This window comes from Carcharodon carcharias, chromosome 1, assembly GCF_017639515.1.
Source record: "Carcharodon carcharias isolate sCarCar2 chromosome 1, sCarCar2.pri, whole genome shotgun sequence".
In the NCBI taxonomy this organism is placed as follows: Eukaryota; Metazoa; Chordata; class Chondrichthyes; order Lamniformes; family Lamnidae; genus Carcharodon; species Carcharodon carcharias.
In genome coordinates, this window is record NC_054467.1 from 103,129,011 (window position 1) to 103,149,731 (window position 20,721).

General features: G+C 46.6%; 1 protein-coding gene across 5 annotated transcripts in view; it reads left to right on the plus strand.

Moving 5' to 3' along the window:
• The window catches only part of arhgap24 (Rho GTPase activating protein 24), a 545,136-nt gene that overhangs the window by 498,483 nt on the left and 25,932 nt on the right, over window positions 1-20,721 (plus strand). For all 5 annotated transcript variants that reach the window (XM_041194111.1, XM_041194121.1, XM_041194138.1 and 2 more), the window contains one exon: window positions 16,783-17,872. In XM_041194111.1, the coding sequence (XP_041050045.1) occupies window positions 16,783-17,872 (1,090 nt within the window). The remainder of the gene's footprint in view (window positions 1-16,782; window positions 17,873-20,721) is intronic.

Consider the following 20,721-nt stretch of genomic DNA (forward strand, 5'->3'; position numbering starts at 1 on the left):
GGCGGCAGGCACATGGGAACACCACTGACTGGAAGTTCCCTGCCAAGTCACTCACCATCCTGACTTGGAAATATATCACCATTCCTTCACTGTCGCTGGGTCAAAATCCTGGAACTCCCTCCATAACAGCAGTGTGGGTGTGCCTACACCACATGGACTGCAGCGGTTCAAGAAGGAAGCTCACCACCACCATCTCAAGGGCAGTTAGGGATGTGCAATAAATGGTGACCCAGCCAGTGAAGCCCCCATCCTATGAATGAATTTTTAAAAAAAGACAATGCACTTAATGGCCCCAATTTGAACCTTGGGCAGATCTGCAGGGTTGAAGTGAGTTGGATGCTTGCTCGCTGCTGAGGAATCAAGGATGAGTTACTTTAATGTCCAGCCCTTGTTAATGGGCCTCTGGTCTACTCCTGGCCTGAAATAGTTAGGATACTGCTGGACAAAAGCTGCTGATTTGTGGAAAATTAGGTGACCCATCACCCTCAGATAAGTGTAAGAATGTGGGCAGTTGAGGCAGGGGAGGATTAAACAATCCTCTTGCTTTCATTGACCCCCACAACCGAAAGAAATAACTGCTCCCAGCAGATCCTTACCTTCTTCAGCCTGGTGTGAAAGCCACAGTGGGTTTCCCTGCTCAGGCCTTGTTCAGAACTGTAGCTAGGGCCTGGTGCCAGCATCAAACCTCAAGCTACACATTTAAAGAAAAACACTGAGATAAAAACAAAAAACTGCAGATGCTGGAAATCCAAAACAAAAACAGAATTACCTGGAAAACCCGCCCACCGGGGATCAGGCGTTAGGCCTCCCACCCTGGAGATATACAATACCCATCTCGTGCAGCCTCTCCGTCCTTCATCTTGGGTCTTGTGACATCTCTACGAGTGGTCTCTGTGAGACAGTTCTCTGACTACTGGTCTCCGAAGATCTGTAAAAGTTCCAATGTCAGAGATATCGTCAGTCTCGAAGCAAGCTGGGCGAAGGATTTGTATTTATCGATCTTCAGGAAACACATGAGGCTGTTATTCTTGTCGAACCACTTCACTCGAGCTCCCATGACAAATCCAAAGTATTTTATTGACTTGCCGCCTGTCAGTTCCAGTATCTCATCCTCCAGGTGTTGGTATTTGCGTTCTTTTTCAGCCCAAGCTTTCTCCAGAGACTTGTTGTTATCCTCAAAATGTACAGCGAAAAAGGCACAATTTAAATCCACACAACTGGCATATAAAACAGATAGAAGGAAAATTGCACGTCAAATCATGGGTGCACCATCCACCCAATTATGCCCACTCAGCAAAGCTGAACTCAAGGAGAGCTTTACAGAGAAACTCTCCAAACCCAATAATAAAGCAAACCTACAGAAGTTTGCACCATACATGGGAACAAGATGGTACGACTCTTTGGAAAAGCCCATTGACAAAAATGAGGTTAAACAAGCGCTGCAGGGCATGGATAAGAACACGGCGGCAGGTCCGGACGGGATGAAGTGGGAAAATATCGACGACATCCAGAGGGAGTTTGAAGACAGGATTCCGCGACTCTTCACCCTCTGGCTCATGTCTGGTTCCATCCCTCGGATGCTGAAAAAGAGTCGTACAGTCCTCATTCCCAAATCGGACGATACGGAGAAACTTAAGAATATTGACAACTGGCGGCCAGTAACAATCAGCCCAATTTTATTACGGCTCTTTACGAAAATCATCGCCAAACACTTAAGTGAAGCGGTCCAGATTGACCCCAGGCAGAAAGGGTTTCTGGTGGCGACTCCTGGTTGCAACGAGAATAGTTGACAGGGCCCTCAACCGTGTCCGGCCCATCTCCCACGCATCCGCCCTCACGTCTTCTCCTCCCTCCCAGAAACATGATAGGGTCCCCCATGTCCTCACTTATCACCCCACCAGCCTCCGCATTCAAAGGATCATCCTCCGCCATTTCCGCCAACTCCAGCATGATGCAACTACCAAACACATCTTCCCTTCACCCCCCCTGTCGGCATTCCATAAGGATCGTTCCCTCCGGGACACCCTGGTCCACTCCTCCATCACCCCCTACTCCTCAACCCCCACCTATGGCACCACCCCATGCCCACGCAAAAGATGTAACACCTGCCCCTTCAGTTCCTCTCTCCTCACCGTCCAAGGGCCCAAACACTCCTTTCAAGTGAAACAACATTTCACTTGCATTTCCCCCAACGTAGTCTACTGCATTCGTTGCTCCCAATGCGGTCTCCTCTACATTGGAGAGACCAAACGTAAACTGGGCGACCGCTTTGCAGAACACCTGCAGTCTGTCCCCAAGAATGACCCAAACCTCCCTGTCGCAACACTCCACCCTGCTCTCTTGCCCACATGTCTGTCCTTGGCTTGCTGCATTGTTCCAGTGAAGTCCAACGCAAACTGGAGGAACAACACCTCATCTTCCAACTAGGCACTTTACAACCTTCTGGACTGAATATTGAATTCAACAACTTTAGGTCTTGACCTCCCTCCTCCATCCCCACCCCCTTTCTGTTTCTTCCCCCTTCCTTTTGTTTTTTTTTTCAATAAATTATATAGATTTTTCTTTTTCCCACCTATTTCCATTATTTTTAAATATTTTTAAATATTTTATGCTCCCCCCCCACCCCCACTAGAGCTATACCTTGAGTGCCCTACCATCCATTCTTAATTAGCACATTCGTTTAGATATATATCACCAACTTCAATACCTATGTGTTCTTCTGTTCTGCTGTCTGTGACATCTTTTGATGATCTGCTTCTATCACTGCTTGCTTGTCCCTACAACCACCACCCCCCCCCCACTTCTCTCCCCACCCCCACCCCCCACACACACACACCTTAAACCAGCTCAAAAACAGAATTACCTGGAAAAACTCAGCAGGTCTGGCAGCATCGGCGGAGAAGAAAAGAGTTGACGTTTCGAGTCCTCATGACCCTTCGACAGAACTTGCGTTCGAGTCCAAGAAAGAGTTGAAATATAAGCTGGTTTAAGGTGTGTGTGTGGGGGGCGGAGAGATAGAGAGACAAAGAGGTGGAGGGGGGGTGGTGTGGTTGTAGGGACAAACAAGCAGTGATAGAAGCAGATCATCAAAAGATGTCAACGACAATAGTACAATAGAACACATAGGTGTTAAAATTAAAGTTGGTGATATTATCTAAACGAATGTGCTAATTAAGAATGGATGGTAGGGCACTCAAGGTATAGCTCTAGTGGGGTTTTTTTTTATATAATGGAAATAGGTGGGAAAAGGAAAATCTTTATAATTTATTGGAAAAAAAAGGGAAGGGGGAAACAGAAAGGGGGTGAGGATGGGGGAGGGAGCTTACGACCTAAAGTTGTTGAATTCAATATTCAGTCCGGAAGGCTGTAAAGTCCCTAGTCGGAAGATGAGGTGTTGTTCCTCCAGTTTGCGTTGGGCTTCACTGGAACAATGCAGCAAGCCAAGGACAGACATGTGGGCAAGAGAGCAGGGTGGAGTGTTGAAATGAACCAGCTTATAGTTCACCCCTTCCTTGGATTCACCTAGTTCTGTCGAAGGGTCATGAGGACTCGAAACGTCAACTCTTTTCTTCTCCGCCGATACTACCAGACTGGCTGAGTTTTTCCAGGTAATTCTGTTTTTGTTAAAGAAAAACACTGTCAGCTTTGAATGGGTACCTTAGCTGCCTATCCAGAAGCCTGAGTAAAAATCACAGTCAAGAGGATATAGCTGGATCAAGGACTGCTAAGTAACTGCTCACCCAACCATTTCTGTTGAGTGAGTTGGTTTAAAATTGTCCCCATGGAGTCACAATTCGCTGCTATATGATATTTGCAATTATGGTCTTCCTTTGTGGAGAAGTCACGAGGATGCATCAATTTAATATTAACATCTATTTTATTCAAATATAAAAGAAACAGATGGAACAGATTTACAACTGCGTTATATAATAGATGGGGCCCTCTGCAGCCTTCTTGGGTTAAATTACTCCCTTAACAAATAAGATTCATCAAATAAATCTCTTGGAATATAACGTTTACAAGCTGGCAATGGTACTGTAAGGTAACCCAGTGTGTTAGAAAACCACTGTTGACCATTTAAATTAAATTAACTTTAGTTTTAAATAGATTTATGGGGCATCGAGGTTGCCTGGGGAGCTACAAGAAATCCCATATCTTGAAATATTTTGTTGTTACTGCCATCTGGATATGAGTTTGAAAGGAACTTTACATCAAGCTGCGGCCAACATGCTAGAAGTAGAAACCATAGACGCCGCCAACACGGAATTTAATCAGACATACCTATGCCCAACATAACTATTATAAACTGTGAAAGATCACATATCCGCTTTATTTTATACACTTCACAATAAGTACAACAAAACAATGAAAGGTTATATTAATAAAATAGCTCCTTTTTTAAATGAATGGGAAAAGTTTAAAGGGTCAATCCTCTACCTCGTGGGTGAACGATATGCTATGATCTCCTGGATATCTAAACGAATGGTTGAAAAATCATGCAGAATGATTGCTGAATTTTTAACTGTAAAACATAAGAACATAATAATAGGGCAGGACTAGGCCATTCGGCCCCTCAAACCTGTCCCACTAATTGTTAAGACCATAGCTAAGATTAAACAATTGACCAGAGGAGGAGGCTACTCAAATATCCCCATTTTCAATGGTGGGGGAGCCCAGCACATTAGTGCAAGAGACAAAAGATTAAGGCCTTTGCAGCAATCTTCAGCCAGACAAACAGTGGATGTTCTATCTCAGCCTTGTTCTGAGTTTCCCAGCATCATGATGCCAGTCTTCAGCCAATTTGATTCACTCTACATGATATCGAGAAATGGCTGAAGGCACTAAATACTGCAAAGGCTATTGGCCTTGACAACATCCTGGCAATAATACTAAAGACTTATGCTCTAGAACTAACCACACCCCTAGCCAAGTTGTTTCAGTACAGCTACAACACTGGCATGTATCTGGCTATGTGAAAGATTTCCCAGGTGTATCCTGTACACAAAAAGCAGGTCAAATGCAACTGAGCCAATTACCACCCCATCAGTCTACTCTCCGTCATCAGCAAAATAATGGAAGGGGTCATCATCAGTGCTATCAAGCAACACTTGCTCAGCAATAACCTGCTTACTGAGGCTCAGTTTGGGTTCTGCCAGGGCCACTTAGCTCCCGATCTCATTACAGCCTTGGTTCAAACATGGACAAAAGAACTGAACTCCCGAGGTGGGGTGATAGTGACTGCCCTTGACACCAAGGCAACAGTTGCTTCAACAATGACCTTCCCTCCATCATAACATCAGAAGTGGGGATATTTGCTGATGATTGTACAATATTCAGCACCGTTCATGGCTCCTCAGATAATAAAGCAGTCTGTGCCCATATACAGTAAGACTTGGGCCAGAAATTTCCTGTTGGCGTCGGGCGAGCATCCCAACGTCACTGTGCACCATCACGCTATTTTGTTGGATGGGCGCGCATTCATCTCCGATGTGCGACCGCCATTAATAAACCGGCCACTTAAGGTCCTTGAGGCATCAATCGATGGCGATTTTTCAACACCTGTGCAATTTTCAGGTCAGCGCATGTGTGCAACAGGCAGGCAGGTAGGGCACATTTGTATAAACCTCTTCCACAGACAGTATAAGAGGGTTCAGTGGGATCATGAGTGTGCTCTGTCAAATATTGTTTCTTCAAAGTTACTGAAACTTCCCTATGTGATCTGCAATACTTCAAAACACATACCAGCTGCTTGGTCTGGACTCTCAACCCTCGGGTCAGCACTCTGCAGTGAGGAAGCTTTTTTGGGCCTGCAGGTTTCAGGAAGCCTTCCCTTAGCCTGGGAATGGGAACTGCACTCTCCACTGGAGGCACCTCCTCTGAGAAGGAAGGGAGGGCTAGAAGGGGGAGTGTACATTCACCCTCCAGGGGAGCCACCTTTGGGAGGACAGGTGCAGGCATAAGGGATGCAGGGCAAAGGCACAAGGGGCCACAGAAGATGCCACTATCCTGCTGCCAGGGTATACAGATGGCAAAACAGCTACCTCAATATGGTTGCGGTGCAGTGCCGAAAGAGGCTCCATCTCTCAAGGGATACAGTCAGCTTTATCTGTCAGATATAGGGCTTGAGATCTCTGTGAACTGTGTGGGTGGACACCCCATGCCAATGGCTCTAAAGGTCACAGCTACCCTCAACTCCTAAGCCTCTGTCTCCTTCCAGGGCTTGGTGGGTGATCTTTGCAGTGTCTCCCAATCAGCTGTCCACACTTGTGTCAAGCAGGTTACAGATACTCTGTTCAGGCATGCATTGACCTTCATCCACTTCCGTTGGGACCAAGCAAGCCAGACACAGTGAGCCAGAGGCTTCACAGCCATTGCTGGCTTCCCCTGTGTCCAGGGTGCAATAGACTGCACGAGGATGAGCAGGCACAGGAGAACGCTGAGGGGCTAGACGCTGACCCGGGCATACTCCAGGGAGGCAGGGACACCCGGGAGGCTTTAATACAACGAACCTTCAACTAGCACAACACAGATGGACTTCCAGGATAAGCCTGGGCTGCAGGCTCCATACTCGATACCTAAGTGCAAAATCTGCCGGATTAGGAATATTAACTAAGGTCCTTGTTAATAAAGCTGAATGTCCCACAAGCACTCAAACATTTTTGGAAACCATCCAACTGCGGAAGAAAAGAGGCAGCCTCAGCCATGGTGACGTGCCTGAATTTAATATTCCAACCAAAGAAACTTAATGAAACAATGACCAGCTGAGGTCAATGCCAATGTGAGGGTTTGCTGGTCCAAGTGCATCCCCAGGAAGCCCTGATTGGTCTCCTGGAGAAGCCTCTCCACGAGAGTCACCACTCTCTCCATGGAAGACGCATGGCACTCAGCCATGAGGCTCATTGCATTGGTGATCATCCGCGTAGACTCCTCCACCATGGACACCAAGCCAAGCATAGCCCCCTGTATCTCCACAAGATGCTCCCGCCCACCCGGCCGCATTTCCTGCGTTTGCTGCATCGCGGACAACTTCAGAGACACATCATCAGGCACCTCTGACTGCTGGCGCCATGGGCACTCTCTGCCTCTGCCAGCTCCTCCAGCGATTGTGAAGTGCCGTCACTGCTGTGCCCCGGGACACTAGTCAATGTTCTAATTCCCACCAAGGTGCTAGTATCTACTGGTGGTGCCTACTTGGCAGAGATGGTGTGACGCTGGTGAGACTTCAGGGCCCTCAGGTATGAGAGGGGGCATCTGCTGCTCCTCCTCCTGACACTGCTCCACTGATGCTGAAAGGAAGAACAAGGACATTGAATCAGTTAACGTGGAGACAATGCAAAGTGTATCCCTGTCCCCCGGATCATTATGCGCTCATCTTCCATAAGCAATGGTCAAACCATGTTGCAAACGTCAATCACTCAGCACTGCCATCACTGTTGGGAGAACAATGGTGACCTCACTGCTGGGCAAACATGCCTGGCTGTGGCACCCCAGCCTCGCCGACACTGGTGGACGTGGGCGCATGGCGCCTCACCAAATCTAGGGCCTCCTGCTCAAAGCAGCTGAGAATCGCCAGCTGGACTGGTCCTCTGCCAGTTCTCACCCGCTCGGCTGCATTATGTGCATTCTTATCCTGAAAAGGAGAGAAGAGCATTGACTAGTGCTACTTGTACCTGGATTCTCTTTGCGCACTGCCCATCCCAACCAGAGTGGGACATTGCAGGGCTCCAGCGCCTCCTCACCCCGCTACTGCTGAACACTCACACAAAGACGCAAGGCCTGTTCCCCCACTGCCCCCGCCACCCCCTTGGCCAAATGCTGCCCATATCACATTAGACACCACATGGTCTAACCTTCCATAGCAAGGAGGCGCAAGTACGTGGAGCGCAGAGAGCAGCAGATTGATCAGTGCCATGCCACCTTGAAGCTCCTCCCCCAGCATGTCATCACCCTGGCTTTGACATGCTCTGGAGTTCCAGCACAGTGCCTAGGTGCAGCTCCTCCAGGTTGTCCCCAAAACAGTAATGTGGGTGTCACTATACCACATGCTGTGGGGGCAGAACCCATCTCATCACCATCCTCTCAGGGTGACCTCGGCATGGGCAATATCTGCTGGCCCACCCAGCGAAGGACCACATGCCGTCAATGATTCAATGTAGTCACTACACTCAGACTTGAGGGCTGGGGGGCAGCAGGGGGGGAAAGCCTATCTGCTGGGTTAAGTGACCAATGCCAACATTGTCCTCACCTTCCACAGCGCAACAAATCGTTGAAGCGCTTGCAACACTGGATCCAGATGCGCTGCACCACGTCGCGGGAGCTCACCACCTCCGTCACCTCCTCCCAGGCACGTTTCATCATGTGGGGGGCCTCCTCCTCCCATCCTGGGGGACCAGCAACTCCCGCCATGCTGCCACCTCCTCGAGGAGGGCAGCAAGACAATCATCAGAAAAACAAGGGGCACACTGGCCCCCTGCCCTACTCTCCTGCCTGGCCTGATCACCAGCTGTACTCGGGGGAGCCCTTCCACTGGCCATGACTCACAGCCTTTGAAAGGCTGTAGCAGCTTTTTAAAACAGGTCCCCGGGTCGCCATTGGACCCAGCGGCCATTGTAGTCCTGCCGCCGCCCGCCCCTCCCGCTGTTCTCGGGATCCGCGATTCACGCTGCGTGGCCCTTAATTGACCTGCCTGTGTATAATGGCAGTGCGGATCTGATTACGGGCAGCGATTGGGTCCACGCCCGCCCGCGCCCACTCCCTCTTTGCCTGCCCAACAGACAGAAAATTCTGCCCTTGGAAAACATTCAGGCTTGGGCTGATGAATAGCAGGTAAAATTTGCATTACATAAGTGCCTCGCAATGACCATCTCTAATAAGGGAGTATCTAACCATCATTGTTATTCAATGGCATTACCATTGCTGAATCCCCCACCATCAACATCCTGGGGGTTACCGTTGACCAGAAACTGAACTGGACTAGCCATATAAATACTGTGGCTGCAAGAGCAGGTCGGACGCTGGAAATCCTGTGGCGAGTAACTCACCTCCTGACTCCCCAAAGTTTGTCCACCATCTACAAGGCACAAGTCAGGAGTGTGATGGAATACACCTCGCTGGCCTGGGTAAGTGCAGCTCCAACAACACTCAAGAAGCTTGACACCATCCAGGACAAAGTAGCCCACTTGATCGGCACCCTACCCATGACCTTAAATATTCACTGCCTCCTCTGCTGCCACACAGTGGCAGCAGCGTGTGGTGTGTACAAGATGCATTGAAGCAACTCACCAAGGCTCCTTCAACAGCATCTTTCAAACCGGTGACCTCTGCCATCTAGGAGGACCAGGGCTGCAGATGTATGGGAACACCATCACCTGCAAGTTCCTCTCCAAGTCACACACCATCCTGACCTGGAAATATATCGCTGTTTCTTCACTATCGCTGGGTCAAAGTCCTGGTCCTCCCTTCCTAACAGCACTGTGGGTGTACCTACAGCACATGGACGGCAGTGGTTCAAGAAGGCAGCTCACCACCAACCTCTCAATGGCAATTAGGGATGGGCAATAAATGCTGGTTTAGCCAGCGAGGCCCACATGCCATGAAAGAATCAATTTTAAAAAAACAACCTGCTCAACCTTCTCCCATAAGATAATTCTTTCATCCCAGGAATCAACCTAGTGAACTTTTTCTGCAAAGTATATCTCTTCTTAAATAAGCAGGCCAAATCTGGATGTAGTACTCTGAGTGTGGACTCACCAATGTCCTGTACAGATGTTACAGGACATCCCTATTCTTCTGTTCTATCCCCTTGCAATAAAGGCTAACTCTCTATTTGCCTTCCTAGTTACTTCCTGTACCTGCACCCTAACCTTTAGTGATTCATGTACAAGGACATTCAGATCCCTCTGTACTGTAGCATTCTGCAGCCACTCTCCATTTAAATTATATTCTGTTGTTCTATTCTTGTTACTAAAGTGGTTACTAAACATTTTCTCGCATCATACTCCACTCTGCCAAATTTTTGCCCTTCAATTAACTTATCTGTATCCTTTTACAGACTCTTTGGGCATGATTTAACATCCCTGAGATGCATTTGGTGACATTTAATTGGGCAGGACCATTTCATGTGATGACCCTGCCGCCTTCCTGCCTCTGCTCTGATTAAGTCCAGGGCAGGAAGGCAGGAAGCCCGTGGACGGTCTTCCCACCCTGCTGCCAATTGAGGCCATTAAGTGGCCAACTAATCTCCTTAAGGGCCTCAACGGGCCTCTGCTTGTATTCCCCCAGTGGCAGATGGGGTCTCATCATGCGGGAAACCGAAAAGCGAACCCCATCACCATTGCTTGTAGGTATCTGGGGTGGAGTGACTTATTCAAAGACAGTCAGTGTCTGCTTGAGGGACCTGGCATCGGGAACGAGGGGCCAACTGAGAGCCACCCCCTGCCCTTTTTTTTATTCATTCATGGGGTGTGGGCTTCGCTGGCTGGGCCAACATTTATTGCCATCCCTAGTTGCCCTTGAGAAGGTGGTGGTGAGCTGCCTTCAAGAACTTCGAGTCCATGTGGCGTAGGTACACCCTCAGTGCTGTTAGGGAGGGAGTTCCAGGATTTTGACCCAGCGACAGTGAAGGAACGACGATATATTTCCAAGTCAGGATGGTGTGTGACTTGGAGGGGAACTTCCAGGTGGTAGTGTTCCCATGTGCCTGCTACCCTTGTCCTTCTAGGTGGTAGTAGTCATGGGTTCGGAAGGTGCTGTCTAAGGGGGCCTGGGTGAGTTCCTGCTGTGCATTTTTCATCATCTGGATACACATTCTAATACACATTAGCAAAAGCATAATAAATCTAATGAAAAACTTCCCACATGGCATACCATTTCTCAGCTGTGTGGGGTGACGAGCTGTTTTTGGGTCTTTCAAGTGTCCCATGTGTCTGTTGCCATTGTCCTTCTAGATGGTAGTGCTCATGGGTTTGGAAGGTGCTGTCGAAGGAGCCATGGTGAATTCCTTGCTGCTGAGCACCCTCCCAACTCGTTGGCAACCCTCACCCCCATTTCGCCATCACCCGTGACCCGGGTCCCTCAGCAATCCCAGGCCTTGGAGCTATGCACTACCAGTAGCTGCCACTGCTCCTGCTAGTGCTGCTGAGTAATGCACAGCTGTCAGCAGCTCTTGTGGGAGGAGGTTTCCACCCCTGCCCCCACCCAGCTGAATCCTTTATTGGCATTTAATTTTTTTGGCATTAATTTCACCCTGCCTTCCCTGAGATAACGCAAGGCATGACTCTCACCAACTTTCCAGCCATCACCGCCATTAAATACCATCCTTTATGTCCTCCTCAGAACTTGTTTCCCCCCCCCCCCCCATTTTTGTATCATCAGCAAGTATGCTTATACTACACTCGGCCCCTTCTTCCATGTCATTAATATAGATATTAAATAGTTGAGGCCCTAGCACTGATTCCTAAGGCACTCTAATATTTACAGCTTGCCAACCTGAATATGACCGATGTATCCCAATTCTCTGTTTCCTGGTAGTTACCCAATCCTCTTGTCCATGTTAATGTATTATACCCAATGCCATGAGCTCATCTTGTAATCTTTTATGTGGCACTTTATCAAATGTCTTTTAGAAATCTAAATTCATTGCATCTACTAGTTCCCCTTTATCTACCCTTATTGTTACATCCTCAAAGTACTTCAATAAATTTGTGAAACACGGGGTAGAGACCTCCAGTAGTGGTGTGGTTGCCAGCGGTGGGACTGGAACTGCGTGGCACTTGCACTCGTAGGTAGGATGGCTGGCCACACACAATCACAAGGCGGCCAGCCAATCAGTTATTCTTGCACAAAGAGCGCGGTGAATCATGTGGCAGGGGCAGACTGGAAGTCAATGCCCCTGCCATTACCTTACAGGGTCAAAGGTCTAGGCACCATCTTTGAAGGGCACCCGGACAGACATTCATTCCCTGCAAGCCAGGAACGTTATTCTTGCTCAAACAGAATTACCTGGAAAAACTCAGCAGGTCTGGCAGCATCGGCGGAGAAGAAAAGAGTTGACGTTTCGAGTCCTCATGACCCTTCGACAGAACTTGAGTTCGAGTCCAAGAAAGAGTTGAATATTTGAACTCTTTCTTGGACTCGAGCTCAAGTTCTGTCGAAGGGTCATGAGGACTCGAAACGTCAACTCTTTTCTTCTCTGCCGATGCTGCCAGACCTGCTGAGTTTTTCCAGGTAATTCTGTTTTGTTTTGGATTTCCAGCATCCGCAGTTTTTTTCTTTTTATTTTTTACATTATTCTTGCTGTCTGAGAGGAGGTTTTGGGAACTGCAACTGCTGCCATCCCCTCTCCACCTGATGATCCCTGGAGCTGCTGCCGCCCCATGCAAAAGTGGCAAATGGCTGAGTGTAGACAAAGAGTGGCCCCGCGGTTCAGAATGTCTTCCTGCAGGTTCTCCTCCAGACTATCCAGTAACTGCAGGAGGTCTAGAGATGGCAGCAGGAGGTCCTTCTTCCTGTCCTAAGCACTTTTGACCAAGGGGGACCCCTATACTTAGCGTCGGCTACACCCTGGACTTCACCCAACATACCGAGATCAACTGCATCCTCGAAGATCACCACAGAGAACTCTTCCTGTTGATGCACCCAGAACTAGAAGCCATCACCCTGCACCCTCCCTCAATCACCTTTGACCTTCCCTCACTCCATTAATCTTGCCCTGCTTTCGATGACCTTTGACCTACCCCCCATCAACCTTGACCAGCTATAATTGACTCTTAAGCTCCACCCCCCCCCCCCAGCACAGTGGAACTGCCCTTCCCATTACCCTTGACCTGCCACCCATCATCCTTGACCCTTCCTCTATCATCCTTGACCTCCCCTTTGATCTCCTCAACTCTCAGGACTTCACTGTTGATCTTCTCTGTACAACCCTTGATCACCCCACAATCATGCTTGCCCTAGTCTTTCGACATTGATCTTTCTGCAGAGTCCAACTTCATCCTTCTGTCCCCCATGACATTTCATTAGGGGCTGCCACCCCGGTCCCTCCCTCCCTCGGTCAGCGGTGCCCTGTCCCCCTTTAACTGCCTCCATCCATTTTCAACCATCAGTGCCTCCTCTCCAATAGTTGAATAAAGCCCCCCATAGAGGAAAAAAACAGTTCCTACTCACGCCAAATCCTTTAGTAAGATTACCTCGCCTGCTGCAGATCACATTTTAGCAGTTGTGAATCTGAAGGCATGTGCTTCTCATTCACTGATTAGTTACTTGGAAAGGAACACTTAATTCTGGCACGGTTGCCTTTTAATGAGCATGCATGATATGCACATTCATTACAAAGAAGTTCCCAACGTTTGCCATCAGGAAACTCAATCTGCTGTCAACTCGCCACCAATTTAATTCCATTGTTTCATGCCACCACTGGGAATCTGACTTTTGACCTCTCGCATGATAAAATGCTGCTGCCTATCTTGTTTCCTTTCCCAAAGCTTTTATAGGATTCCACCCATGATTTCCCTTTCATAAAACCATGTTGATTCTGCATGATTATATTATGATTTCTTGATGTGGTGGTGGGGTGGGGTGGGGGGGAGGTGGGGTGGGGTGGTGGGGGTGGGGTGGGTGGGGGGGGATGGTGAGGTGGGGGGGAGTGATGGCGTAAAGTCAGATAAGTAGAGCTCAGCATCTGAACCAAAAAAATTGAAACCATAGCTACAGAACCATTGGGTCTCTGCTAGTGTTGACTGTTCAACTGCATCTACCTGCTCCAATCTCACTTCCAGTCCTTTTTAAATGTCTACTTATTGTTCCTTTTTAAATGCTTATGTCAGTCACTTTTAAAAGATCTTCTGGGACAGTTTTTGCACACAGAGGAAAATTGCCAGAGGGAATCCTGAGTTTGTAATGGAGCCTGCCCAACTTTCCATCTGGAAATTTGGGTAGGCTCCATTAGAACACACCACTCTACGTTGAATCCGACAAGGCTTTGTACAGCATTAAGCATAACTTCCTCCCTTTTGTCACCCAGACCTTTTAAGGTAAAGCCCAGCATTTCAATACCTTTTGTGATTACTTTTTGTACCTGTGCACTAGCTTTTGTGATTTTTGTACATGGACACACAAATCCCTTTGCTTCTCCACATCTCTCACCATTAAGAAAATATTTTGATTTGTCTTTCTCAGATCCAAAATGGATGATACCACATTGAATTAAATGACCTTAAAATGACAAGCCATTTTTACTTTCAGGGAAATTAAATTTTAAATCATTTTTTTGAGGGAACTTGGCTCTGCTATCAAAACGACAGATGCTGTTCCAATTTTAAGACTGTTTCTTGGTTCCATTATAAGGAGGATTTTTCTAGCAGATCTTGTCGAATTTTATTTGGGGCTGGTATACTTGGCCACCACCTTTGCCCCCTCCAACAGGATGTGCTTGGCCAGTTCCCCAGGCAGCAGCAGGCCCACGGTGGTTTGGATCTCCTGGGAGCTAAAGGTCTGCCACTTGCTGGAATGGGCCAGGCAGGAAGCCTCGCCCGCGATGCGCTTGAAAATATTGAAAATGAATTCATGATGCTCATAGCCCTGGAGGAGATGCTCCTGTTGGGGTGAACCTGCTTCATCACTTTATAGATGTAGATGGAGTAACTCTCTTTCCTGGCTCTTTTCCATTTCTTGCCGCTCTATGGCGTGGTCTTTTTAATGATTTTCTTGGCACCCTTCTTGCCAGCTCATGTTTTGTTGTCCTCTTCTATGATGGCTTTACCCTTCGGAATACAAAATAGGAGACATTGAGGTTCTGTAGAGATCTTTCCAGGGAGGGCCCAGGCAGCATCCCTGATTTAGCCATCCCTCTACCCTGCAGCAGAGGTCACCAACAAGTAGATCACAACATTCCTGATGGGATCAGAGGGCTGTGGATATTAGGCACCATTATGTTCATCAGCTCAATCGATGGAATCAACTGAGCACTTGCTACAAAAGAGAGCTGAGTTTAAAATAATAGAGTCGTATTTTTAATGGTTTATCTATTTAAATTGTTATGACCAGTCCCGAATGAGGTCCCCAATTTGTTACAACCGGGATGGAACCCCAATTTTGTTATGAACCCAAGTGAGGAGGTATGAGCTGGCTCCCCTCTTTATTCAAACTCTTTGCTTGGTTAGTCGCAACAAGATTTGTTTAAAAATCCTTTCCCAGGGATACCTTTTCCCAGTCCAAATGTATTTACTTTTTATAAGGAGCCAATTTAACCAGGCCTTCTTGAGTCAAAGAAAGAGTAAGTTTATTAGTTACTAAACCTGAAGAAAAATAATAAAATGACACAATTTACACATACACATGCTGATCAGAAATGAGAAGTTAAAGCATCCGAATATAAGTTTTAAAATACACAAATTAGCCCTTGGCTTGTCTGTGAGGTGTAGATGGTAAGACATTGCGGTTGTTAAGTTGGCTGTTTTCGGTACAGCTGAATCGCAGTCTGCTGGAGACACTGTGGCTCCTACCCAAGGGAGGAATCCTAGTTCTTTCTGCAGGGTGGCTGCTTCCCTTTGCTTGTGGTTGCTGCGAAAACACACTTGCACCCCCCCCCCCACCCCTAGCAAGAGACAGAGAGAGAGAGAGAGAGAGAGAATCGCCTGCTTGCCTTTGCAGGGGTGACTGACTGGTGCTCCTTCTTGTTTCTGTCACTCATCCAGTATTGGTCTGCAGACAGCTTTGTAACCCATTTTAACCCTGTCTATTCCCAGGAAGGAGGATAAGCCCATGTCTTGCATCCAGAGTCCATTTTTCTTTCATCTCAGTCCATTTTATACATCCTGAAATATAAATAACAGGAGATGCATTTTTAGATGACTGCTGAGATGTGGGAATTAGGCTCCATTGTCTCTGCAAACACAGATTATAAATCCAGTCTTTTGCATTTTCCTTATCTTCCTTTCAAGTGTCTCTGTTTGAAGTAGGTGCGACATTCCATGTTCTCTCAAGACAGGTCTGTCAGCTGGATAGACTGGGCCTGTTTCCTCTAGAGTTTAGAAGAGTGAGGAGTGACTTCATTGAAGTATATAAGACCCTGAATGGTCTTGACAAGGTGGACATGGAAAGGATGTTTCCTCTTGTGGGTGAGTTTTAAAATTAGGGGTCGCCCTTATTGGACAGCAATGAGGAGAAATCATTTCTCTCAGAGGGTTGTATGACTTTGGAACTTGCTGCCTCAGAAGGTGGTGAAGCAGGTCACTGCATATTTTAAAGCAGAGGTAGATAGATTCTTGTTAGGTAAAGGAATCAAAGGTTACCGGGGATAGATGGGAATGTAGAAATCGAAACATAAACAGATCAGCAATGATCTTATTGAATGGTGGAGGAGGCTCGAGGGGCCGAATGGCCTCCTTCTGCTCCTATTTTGTATGTTAGTGTAATCCACATAGAAATTTTCTAGGAAGTGGTCACTTTATATTATCAGCCATTCTTTGATCAGTGTCTTTACTTATATTTCTTTTTAAAAACACAGGTCTTCCTTAAAAAGTTCAATATGCCTGTAGGTAGTTGGTAGTTGTAGCTTACTTTCCTGACAAAATTGCATAAGTCAATATAGGCTGTTTCTTGCCTTGAACCTATAGACTTATTTACCAGCATTATTGAAGTTTTACACTAAGCAGGTAAGCAGTAAAGGTTGTGAGATTTGCACTGCTTCATTCTAGAGACAGTGCATTGTGCAGAGTTTGTAACTAATCTTTTGTCATTGATATCTCTCCCCCCGCCCCCAACTACCCTCCCCCCATTTTGCAGGTACAGTCCTGGTTCAGCAGTTAATGTCTGTATTTATAAGTGAACACAGCAACTTATTTCCCAAAGAAGGAGAAGAGATTCAGGGCAGACAGGATGGGTGCAATAACAACAATGAAATACCAAAGAAACCCTTTGTGCCATTTCCTCCGCCTCTCAATAAAGAAAACAAGAAGCCAGCCGTTGAACCTGTGCGTCAGTGCTCCTGGGATAACACAGAGTCACCCAAAAGGGGAAGTGGTGAGAACGGGGGCTCTCCTACTGCACTGAATGGGGGCAACAAGTTGAGCAGCAGCCCTAGGGCTAGCCTCAGCAAAGTGGATGTCAACAGAAGCCCACCCATCATGGTGAAAAAGAATCCAGCTCATTCTAAAGGCAGTGGTATAGTCACTAATGGGTCGTTCAGCAGCCCTGCAGAAAGCCAGGAGAAAGTGCAGACATTGCCAAATGGTAGTTTGCAAGCAAGGAGAAACTCGTCACTGAAAGGAACAGGGACCAAGATGGGCACTGGTAGCATGCAGAATGGGGGAGTGAGAATGGGAATCTCCAGTACAGATATGATGAGTTCCTCCTTAAACAATCGAGTTGCAGGGTGGATGCCCAATGGGTACGTCACACTGAGGGACAATAAGCCCAAGGACACTGTAAACAGCGAATCCACACAGCACAACAGACTATCCACCTATGACAATGTTCAGCAGCAGTTTTCTCTTTCAAACTCTGACGACAAGCAGAGTGTGGACAGTGCCACCTGGTCTACCTCTTCCTGTGAAATCTCCTTGATGGAACATTCAAACTCCTGTCGCTCCTCCACAACTACCTGTCCAGACCAAGATATTTATGCAGCAAGTTACGAAGAGCCAATTTTGGAGGGACCAGCTCATGAAACATCCCTTCGGACTGACACCGAGAGCAAATATGAGCGGAGCAGTGGAGGTGGCTGCAGTAGTCGTGCGACCAACAGCAGTGATAACAGTGACACATTTGTCTCCAACACTTCCACTGGCAATCACAGTGCCTTGCACAGTCTTGTAACAAGCCTGAAGCAAGAAGTAACAAAACAAAAGATTGAGTATGAAGCAAGGATAAAAAGGTATGTGTCTGTTATGTAGGCTACACAAAGTAGATTTACTGTTTTAAAGCTGTAATGCAACCTATGCTTTCAAATTTTAAATAGTACTTACTATAAACAGTAAGAATTTACTTCAACCTCTCTCAGTTTTTAGCTTCCTGTTTTGTTGTAAAATAAAAGTTGTTCCCTAATGTCCATAATAATCTTTTAGTTGGAAGTATTCATGTTGTTTGAGGAGTAGGATTGAACCCAGCCACAATACCCCAAAAAGTTGAATATGATTGTCTAGGTCCACACGTAAAAAATAATCCCTTGGGTGGGTTACCAAAAGGTCACTGATGTTGTAACAAGGAGTCACTGTCAGGTTGCTGATCGCTATATGACAACTTTTACTAGTAAGTACGATCAATTTACAGATGGGGAACATTATACAATAAATCCCACCCTTTAACAACAAGAATATGTCCAGTAGGTTCATGGTTAGTAAACAGGACTGGGAACACTAACTTAAAAAAAAATCCCAGAGCAGCTGAGAACTCACAGGTCAGTTAATGTTACATGTTGGTAAGCTACAATGGGTGAAACTATGAGGCACATGGAGAAATATGAATTTATCAGGTCTAGTCAGTATAGATTTCCAAAAGGTGGATCAGGAATGACCAATCTTACAAAAATCTTTGAAAAAATAATTAAATGTGACGAAGTTAGCAGAGGAAACAGCGAGGTTAGCAGGAGGACACAGTGAGGTTAGCAGGAGGACACAGTGAGGTTAGCAGGGGGTCACAATGAGGTTAGCAGGGGGTCACAATGAGGTTAGCAGGAGGACACTAGGTTAGCAGGAGAACATAGTAAGGTTAGCAGAATGGGCAGATTGGTGGCAGATGCAACTCAATATGGATAAATGTGAAATACCTGCAATACAATTTGAGTATTGCTGAAAAATGAGACATGTCGAAGCTTTTCATCTTGCACTCATCAGGACTACACAAAAAAACCAACATTGGGGGAAAACAATGATTTATACTTGTATCCTTGCAAAGTGTCCTGTTAAGTGTAAGATGAAAAGCTTCATCATATCTCTTTTTTAAACATTACTCCTGTTCTGTATGGCCAAACGACCTTTTATTACAATTTAGAAGTAAGAAAGGAAACAGAAATAGACTTTAAATGTTAAATCTCTAAATGGAGTCTAGAAGCAGTGGGACCTTGGTGTGTAGATACACTAGTGGGGCAGCAAAAGTCGGTTAGGCAATAAAATGAGAAATAAAATCCTTGGTTTTCTATCTAGAGGCATAAAGAGATCATGATGTAGAAGAAAGAATGAGGTGAGGCAATTCGAATTGATAGAGTTTTAAAGTAGCTGCAGGAAGTAAGATTCCTGTAGATCTACCTTCACAAATCTTTGAAGGTGGCAGGACAATAAGGCTGTTAGAAAAGCATTTGGATCCTTGGCATAAGACATAAAGCACATAAGCAAGGACGTTCCCTTTAGAAACAAACGATTAGGCCTCTGCTGGAGTATTTTGTCCATTTTTAGGCACCACACATTAGGAAGGATGCCTTGGAGAGGGCACAGAGGTGATTTACTGGAACCTAGGAATCAGGGAATTCAGTTATTTGGGGAAACTAGATAAACTGTGGTTGTTCGCCTAAGAGCAGAGAAGGTTAAAGAGAGATTTAATAGATGTGTTCAAAATTATGATGGATTTTGATGAAACTAATAAGGAGAAACTGTTTCCACTGGCAGGAGGTTCAATAGCCAGGGGATAGATTTAAACTAATTGGCAGCGTGTTGTTTGAATCTGGAATGCACTGCCTGAAAGGGAAGCAGAAAAGTAAACCTCAAAATCAATTGGATATATACTCGAAAAGGAAAAAAATACAGGGGCTATGTGGAAAAGGGGTCAGTGCAAGAAGCGGGGCTGATTGAATAGCTTGTTGAAAAAGCTGGCATAGACATGAAATGCTGAATGGTCTCCTTCTGTGCTGTAGGTTTTTATGATTCTGTGACGATGTTGAAAAAGACCTTAGACTGCAGCTGAAATCTTTCATGGACAGAATTTTCCATTCGCTGGGCGGGCGTACGCCTGACTCAAATGAGCATAAAATGACACGTGATGGCGTTGGGCGAGCATCTCGCCATCATTGCGCACTCGCATGACATTTTGGTCAGTGGGTGCACATGGGAGTCAGCATTAACAGACCTACTAAGTTTAATGTACCAATTGATGGAAAGGCCAAGCGGCCTTTGGATTTTTTTAGGAAACCTCATCCATGGGTGGGATGAGGTTTCCAACAGCAATTAAAAATTAAATAAAAATGTTTAACATTTCATTCATAACATGTCCTTGCTCACGTAACAGAGTCACATGAGGGGATATGTTTTTTAACATTTAAAAATTTTTTATTTATCATTTTTTAAATCCTCAGCTCCCTGAGGCAGCTCAGTGTCTCAGGGAGCTTTCATTGCGTGCACCGCGTGAACTCCTGTGCTCACCCTCCTCCCGCCCGATCCAGGCAGTGCTGAGCGCTTCAGCATGCTTTTCAAGCTGGGCGGGCCTTATTTTGCCTTCCAGCAGAAATCACGGCTGGGACCTGATCATGGGTGGCAGTCACTTTTTCAGCCGCTCCCGCTCGGCCCCGCCAAGCCTGCCCGACCAGGGCAAAATCACGACCGACCAGGGCAGCAGACACATGATCCAGAATATTGCCGTTGGCATGTGGGGGCGGGCCAGACACGCCGACACATAAAATGATGCGAGATGACGTCAGGCGTGCGTCCCGATGTCATCACGCGTCATTTCGATATTGCATTCGGCGGGCGCGCGCCAGAGGCGGCTGCGCATCTGCCGAACTGTCAAAGGCCTATT